Source organism: Phaethon lepturus, unplaced genomic scaffold (assembly GCF_000687285.1).
Source record: "Phaethon lepturus isolate BGI_N335 unplaced genomic scaffold, ASM68728v1 scaffold7044, whole genome shotgun sequence".
In the NCBI taxonomy this organism is placed as follows: domain Eukaryota; kingdom Metazoa; phylum Chordata; class Aves; order Phaethontiformes; family Phaethontidae; genus Phaethon; species Phaethon lepturus.
This window is the reverse complement of record NW_010533892.1, coordinates 114,307-122,431: the sequence shown is the minus strand read 5'-3', so window position 1 is coordinate 122,431 and position 8,125 is coordinate 114,307. Positions and strand designations below refer to the sequence as shown.

The 8,125-nt window shown below is 44.8% G+C and overlaps 1 protein-coding gene across 1 annotated transcript in view; it reads right to left on the bottom strand.

The window, feature by feature from the left end:
* Positions 1-1,263: 1,263 nt before the first annotated feature.
* The window catches only part of KALRN (kalirin, RhoGEF kinase), a gene marked incomplete at both ends in the record, with an annotated part of 118,096 nt that continues 111,234 nt past the window's right edge, over positions 1,264-8,125 (bottom strand). The window contains one exon of the mRNA XM_010285342.1: positions 1,264-1,510. Within this exon, the coding sequence (XP_010283644.1) occupies positions 1,264-1,510 (247 nt within the window). The remainder of the gene's footprint in view (positions 1,511-8,125) is intronic.

Below are 8,125 nucleotides of genomic sequence, written 5' to 3'. Positions count from 1 at the left end.
ACGAGCTTGGAGTTTGCACCGCAGCCAGAGCCGGCAGCCGGCACCGGCTTTGCCTCCTCCCTCTTGCAAAGCAGGGCAAGGGGAAGCACCTAACCGAAGGAGACCTCCTGAGGGGATCACATCTAAGAGGACAAGCTGAGCTCTCCTCCTCCCGGGTTTGGATCAGACGGCTCTTTAAGGGAAACTCTGATTGCAGACCCTGGCCCCGCTGCGCTGCTCTGTCCTGGGGGTGCGCCCCACGCCCAGCCTCCGCCGTGGGAGTGCAGGCGGGGAGCGAGGACGGACTACAGCCCCGTTTCAATGCTTTTTTTCAAAACAAACAAAACCACCAAGCTTAACTTGCTCAAACAAAAATGGATCAAATTCTATTTCCCTTAATGCAGAGGGAAATTTTTTTTTTAAAAAGCCAGTTCAGGTTGTGGGCTTGAAGACGGGAGTGGGATGACAGGGGTTTTTCCACCCTGGACCTTACTTGCGTTGTCCGTGGCCAGAAGCAGAATCACAGCCAAAAGGAGACCCGCTCTGGCCACGCTGAACTGACCCGGTTCTGGTCTATCAATCTGGAGTGTCTCCTATGCCTGGTTGCATGGATGCTATATGCGTGACACAACGTTGCTCAGAACAGAACATCAACTATAGGCCACAGACACCACAGAGACAAACAATATTTCACCATTCACTGCGGGTGAAGCCCAAGCTCTCAGGGTAATACCAGGGATGTGTTTTGTTGCACGCTAAGTGTAAAGGATTCTTTCCCCATTGTGCTGTGCCGTTACACACAATGTCTCTAGTTCCCGAGTCAACAGAGTGTACCAGTACTCACTGGTGGCTTCTTTGCAACAATAGACAGACAGCAGGGATATACTAAAAGACCATGCACTAGTGTGCACTGTGGCACTCATAAAATAACATATCCACAGTTTGGGGCATCCTGGGCATATATACAACATGACTTTCCCTCCCTCTATGCTTTTAGGCACAAAACCTAGCACCTTTGTTGTTTAAAGGTCTTATTTTTGCCCATAAAGTCAAGACAATAACAATTGCCACACAGCAAAAGACGCACACGTACAAACATTGATTCATGGAAATGGAGTTAGGCTAGTGCTGTGCCAATTCACAGAGATCTGGTAACAAAACTCACTAACGACTAAACAGTCTTTTACCCACACCGACTGCAAGAGCAGCCCAAGCAGCTTTGCACTTACATGATACAAAAGGGGAAATCCAAAACGGTCTTAAACCTGCCCAACTGTTGCCTACCTTTTCCTGAAGGGAAGAAGCAATCCATCTCCACACTGCTGCGGGAATGGGAAATGCAGAGAGCGCTGCTGGGGACCAGACCCTCCTGAGGTGGGCTCCGCTCCGTGGTCCGGACCAAACACCAGCCTGGCCTTTCGCTTGGCCTCTCCAGCAGCTCCACCGTCTGCCCCACCTGAACACTCAGCTCGCTGCTGTGGCCCGCTGTGAAGTCCTGGAGCACCACGGTTAGTTCACACCCTCCAGACAACTGCCCAGGTTCAACAGAAGAAAAAAAAAAAGAACAGGAATAGAAGTTAGAGAGGGCAGGATGAAGGCAATCATCTTTGCATCATATTTACACTGGCAAAGACAGAATTTGTACTCCTTAGAAGCCAAGTTAATAATTTCTTTTGTCAAAGTTCAACATGTTGTGGCCCCGGTTTCCTTTACTTCTTACTGATTCTGCTGGGCTGAAGTGAGAAATCAAAGCTACCCACCCAGTAACCTTTTGAATGCTAGCTGTGGCTGAATTTTCTAGCTGTGGGTGTCCATCAGAAACCTTGCTTTTTTTCTTGCTTTAGTTTCTGGTGTGACTTTCTAGACTGGCAATAGCCCAGGCTGCCTCAGTGCTGTGCCCTTATGGCAGGACAAATTCCAACTCATCCCTCTACAGCGTGAGCTAGACACATTCCCACATGCCACCAGTGCAGTGAGGAAACAGCCACAATTTTTTTGCAAGACAAGAAACATGCCCTCAACTTTCCAAACTCGGTGGAGGGACCTCTTGGGAGACTGAGACTAGGGAATCCTGACTGGGCAGATCAGAAAAGTTCCTCCCATGCTCTCTGACGGAAAACAGAGGTGTAAATATATAAACGTAGAGTGATTGATTATATGCTGACTTCCAGGATCTGTACCTAAGAATAAATGTATCGTCTTACTTCCGTACTGAGCGCTGGCAACCTGCTGCTTTCCTTCAGCCTCACACCCCGTGACTTGATGAACAATACTGGTCTCTGTTTAATTGTAGTCGCTATATAACCAGAGACCAGATATATAAGCGCTTGTGTATAGAGCAGAACAAAACAGAAGTGATTGCACAAGCAGCAGAGTTAATGAAGCTTGTTTTCTTACAGATTTGGATCTCAGAGGTCGATTCTTGGTATCTAAAAAGGTGTGAGCACAAATCTAACGTTTTCTGGTGTGAGGAATCTTTCTTAATGCTCCTCTGCAGTGTGAATTTCTTGCTGTTTGCCTGTCATTAGGGGCCCTCTTTTGGGTCTTTCTCTTCTAAGTGCTGCCTGCTTCCCTGAAGCATGCAGAAATCTTTGAGGTCCTTATTCCAGTGTCAAATTTGATAGAAATTATTCTACTGATTCAAAAGTTATTAAGATGAGAATAGTAAACAAACTGATTCAAAACAGTGTAATACTGTAAACCTCCTTATTTCTTAGGATATGAATTTAAACCCAAGCATATTATAAAATGCTTTTAAAAGAACAACTTCTAAATCCAACTGAATTGGGAGAAATCTTGTAAGATGCTGAGTATCTCCGTGAAATCAATGAGAACTGGGATCTGCTTATCAGCTTGAATGGGGGAGCCCTTGAGGAGAGCGCACTCATCGCTACGGGCTTCACTCTTCAGCTGGTACAATCTCAGAATCCCTTATTTTAGCCCAAGCAGCCCTGAACACACACTCCCACAGGAACAGCCTGTCTCCCCACTCAGTGGCATAGTGGTTTGTGTGTCTAATGCAGGCGCGAAAGAAATCCCATTCACAGAGGTGAGATTTACAATTACAGAAAGGGGTCAGTGGACAAGGACTGGTTCTCACCTGTCCTGTGTCTCTGCCGTAGACGAAATGCTAGATTTGGGGAAGAAGAAGGAAATATTTCTCTGAAAGATTATTTGTAAATAAATAGAAAAAAACCGAAACAAACCGTGGCAGCTGTTCAAGGCCATTCAGACAACGTGCTCGCATTAATCCTGGCAGAAAGAGCTCAGTGGGTTGATGAAAGCGCACAAGAGATCAGTTTAGCACCTAGCTGTGCAGTTTATCAGCAAACCCATCATTCGTCATGCTGACATAATCTTGCCATAACAGGAATATAAACATTCACGGGTATAATAATAATAAGATATTGCTATAATATTACTGAGATTTCTTTGCTATGGACTAATTCAGGGATAGAAAATCTTTCTGATCCAATATGTTGTCTGATCTGGTATGGTATGAGATATTTAAGACACAAGGAAAAAAATCTCATTATTTCTTGGTAAATACACTAACAAATCTTACCAAATATGATGATTTTCCCCAAATTCTTTCACTACTCCTTGCCAAGTAAATTTTCTTTCCCCTACATTATGCTATCTATGATACTTTCTCTGAAAATAATCAAATCTCTCCCTCTTTTAGGGGAAAACACGTGAACAAACACTCTGCTGTATCTACTTCTCTTCCAGAAATAACTTTAAAGCATCTACATGCCCTGCACTCGAGTACCACTAGGTGTCCGTGTTTGCCATCACTAAAGCTAATTTGCTATAAAGAATTAACTCTTGCTTGTCTTCAAAGTGCTTATCTAAGTAGGATGTGCGGTGTCTGGGCATCCTTGACAGGATCCCAAGACCCATCGTTTTGTTTCCAATGATGTGGGCAGAGGATGTTCCAGAATATTAAAAGAATTTCTTCAGACAGTTCGGGTTGATTTTTGAAAAATAAATCATTTTTATTGCTTAAGCAGGAAAGGTGAAACAGCCCTGAAATATCCCAGGGAAAAAGACTTAGTGAAGACAGCACTTGGGAAAGTTTGGGACTAACAAGGTACTTCCTGGGGAGCATCAGCCTGGGAAGCGCTGCCTTAAGCAGCTCCTCGCACCTCACCCGGGACACTGTCCTCTGCACAGCGGCCTAAGGCGCAGCTAACCTAAAATGCCTGTACCGCAAGCCTTTGTCCATCCCTCCTCGAATAACTAAACATCTGTGATACAAACAGATGCTTCAATTTGGGCAATACCTGTAAACATTATCCCAGAGGAGGCAGGTGTGCTCCATGACTTCCAGGTACTACCTAGCTCCAAGCTCTGTTTTCTCTGATTAATTAAAAATAGCTATTTAATACACTGAGAACTGGAAGTAATCGTCTCCTCCAGGAGCTGCTCGGCACCTGGTGTGATCAAGCTCCTCCTCAGCAGGGGAGATATTCTCGGCCCCGGCTTTAGAAGCCTACCTTTGATGTGTGAGGCGGGGAGCTGACCTCCCTCGGCTCCCTGGAAACCGTGTGAATTTATATCACGTGTTCCTCCAACATCCTCTGGATGGAAACGTGGACCAGGGCTTCCTCATGTTCCAACGCACCGCTGGAGGAGCCGGTGCTAAAATAAATCATTTACAGCAGAAGACCCCCTCGTTGGCAGGAGGAATTAAGAGGGTTCCCTTTTACAGGTGCAGGTGGTAGGTGCAAGCAGTTAGCTCAGGTAGGGGCCCGCAGATAATTTTTAGGTGCCGACCACAAAAAACAGAAAAGGAGTTCCTTCCTTTTGCCCAGGGCTTCCAAGTATTTACCATCCCTGTTCTGTGACTTACATACCATCACACCACAAAGAACATTTACTTACCAAATTAACCCACAGCAAAGTAACGTCTCTAAAAAGCTTATATTATACTAACATGTATACAATTTGTAAGCCACTGAGGAATAATGCAAATACATCTGATTCCCGATGACAGAAATCCTTTCACCTATGAAGTGATCCCTCAAGCTATTAGTTACTTAATTCGTTTTTAGAGAGTAATTTTCCAATCTCAGAGAAGTACATCGTGCTTCTCTCTACCTCAGAGAATGCAAACTGGAATACAGATGGGCTGCTGGTTTCTCACACATACTGCATTTGGTTTGGAAAAAGAAAGAAAACAGAGAATGCCCTTAAGGTTGAACTTCACAGGTAAATGGCTTCATATTTTAACATGTTATGTTCACTTTTATTATTCCTGTGATAAAAAACACATTAAAGCCACTGACTGGATATATTTAAAATCCAGGCAGCAGTCTAATCTGTGTAAGGTACAAGAAGATCAGTGAGAGGCATTAAAATAAAAATAACAAGACAACATGCCCTTGCAAAGCACAAGGCGAAACTGAAAGATCTGACACAGGGACAAATCTAATGAATTACACAGCAAGCAATAGCCTGAAAATCAGGAAGAAAAGGAAATGGCAGAAGCAAATAGCAAAATGCAAATGAGGAAGCAGGAGGGCACCGAGCAGTCCAGAGGAAATGTGCTGTATGTCCTGAGAGCAGCTGGCAGGACCCCCAGCCTGTCTCCACGCTGCCTGCCACCATCTCCCGTCCTCTGCATTGACTTCTGCCTGGGCTAGACAGCGTCACTCTGCATTCAGCATGCAAGTGTTTTCATCTCGGTGTTCTAAAGCAGATCAAACCTGAGCTAGAGTAGAGCCTTTCCCCGTGTCACCAGTGCAGACAGGGACCCAGGCACACAGCAGTTGAAAACTCCCCTCTGTGCCGCAGGACACTGCTCACTCACCCCTGAGCATCGATGCGAGCAGTTCATGTCAGACACTGACTCTGGTGAATGAGCTTTGTCCTGACTTACATGAGCCTTTTTGCTTCTGGGAACACCCCACCAAGTGCCTGGCAGCTGTGGGAGGGTGAAATGCAAGCCACCAAAATGATCCCAGGCATGGACACATCCTGGTGCAGGGGCATCCAGGCTGCTCCAAGCACAGGAGCCAGCTCAGCTCCAGGGACCAGCAGGTACTGGTTAGTGCACGATTACCATGAGATGGTCTTTCCCGAATCACAGTGTGTGTGCATGGCCACTGCTGCATCTGTTTAGTTTCTGGCCACAAAGCAGCAGACAGAGGAAGCAAGGCTGAACACCAGAGGCATATTTATCATTATACTACAGATGGAAATGACCTATCAGGTCACAGGCTGTCCTTCCTTCCCTCTAAAATAGATCTTAACTAGTACTAAGCCCACTCCAGTTGAACGAAAAGTGGGAATGAATAGATCTCTAACAGGGTGAGTCGGGATTTGGGAGATGGATGTCTGGAGAAGGATTCCTCAGGCACTTAAACAGGTACCTAGATGGTTTATCCTGCAAATCACAATGGATCTCACACTGCTTCTAAATGATGAACCCAAGCTCTGAGAGGCAGAGAACTGGTAATAGTGGTAATGTGGTGGTTGTATCAGAGTAAGGGAATAAATAGCTGCCCCAGCAAATATAGCAGCATTTCAATTGTTTGTTTCTACAAGGGTGCAAAACATCGGTGTGCTTGGTCTTCCCTCCTGTGGCACAGTGCCATAATTAAGGTTTTAGTCCTTTCATAATTAAGGTCTTCAGTTTCTCAGAGGCTCACAAACCACATTGTGATCTGTGAAATTTGAGGGCACATAACAGAGATGACCTGGCTACCTGTTATGTCAGGGAACTATATTTGATGCTCCTGGGAGAGACCCTATGAGCTGGACCACAGCCAGGGTTTTCATGCTGCTCTCCCCTCCCAGCCAGCCCTGGGGCAGATGCTGCACATATCTGAGCGGTTCCTTGTCTCAGAGCTGTGTTTGAATCCCTGGGCTGGATGCTGAGGAGTGACTACTGCTCGGGCAATCTCATTGCCAGTCATTGCCACTCACTGCCAAGTGAAGTACACAGAGCAGTTACATCTGGGGTTCCCCATTTCCAAGCCTATAGTTTGGTCAGACCCTTCTCATAACTACGTAGTAACAGAGAACAGGAGGATAAATTTCAGTGCATTATACCTGTCTCTCACCTTTGCATCCGCTCTGTTTGAGTCTCACTGCCCGAAGACAGTAAGCTCAAGCTGGCATGCTTTTGCCAAAGCTTACAGACTTGTCGTTTGTTTGGCCTAAGGCCTTGCAACTACCAAAGATGCTCTGTCAGTACATAACACACGAGTATCCTCTCATGTAAAGAAGAATGCCCAGCCCAGCTGACTACACTAAATTACCCAGCATACTCTGCTATTAAAATTGCTGTATCCTTTGTTCATATTTATCTCCTTTTCTTTTTTCTGCTCCTAAAATGCTTCAATTTCCCCTTCACTATATTTTTCAATCATAAAATCTTATTCAGAAGCAGAATCAGTAGTGCACAGCATCTACTGATGTAGGTAAAACCCAATATATTTCAGGTAGGTAAGAAGTTTTGTACTCTGCAGTATAAATCTCAAGCCAACATCTGATTTTCAGTCAAAGAATCAGCAATGGAGAATGATTCTATCAGGGTCAGAAGAACTGCTCAGAGTATTTAAGTATTTTGAAATACACCAACATTGTTGTAGAAATCCATACTAGCCGGTTATTTACATATATTCAAAAAGATACAGAGCTCTGCTAGTTTAAACAAAGCGTTCTGTGTGGTGCGGCACTGTGTCCTAATATAAATTGCTAGTTTTCTGTTGCTCTTAGGCTTTCTGCCCATCTGGGTTTGGATGACAGCCAGTTTTGGATAGAAGCATTTAGTCACCATAAACAGCCTATTTCAAAAGGGTGAGAGAGGCAGTGAGAGCAAGAATGGCATTTGCATTCTTATCAAGAGATTTCAAAAAGTGAATAAGGCCACTTAGACATTGATTCTGTCTGCACTGAAATAGATCCAGGAGCTGTTGCTCTAGCTGGGGGACAGGCATGAGAAATGTTATTCCCTGCGGAGTTCTTTGTGAACATTTCTGTAATTTTGTAGAGATTTTCTTTTTACAGGGAGGTTAGAGAGAGATATCAAATTCAGAAGAAGCATTTGAGGAATTTCAGTACTAGAGCATTTCTTTAGTTTTAATTTGTAACAGGCTCTCTTTGGAGTGTGGACATTGAGTCACCCACACTTCTC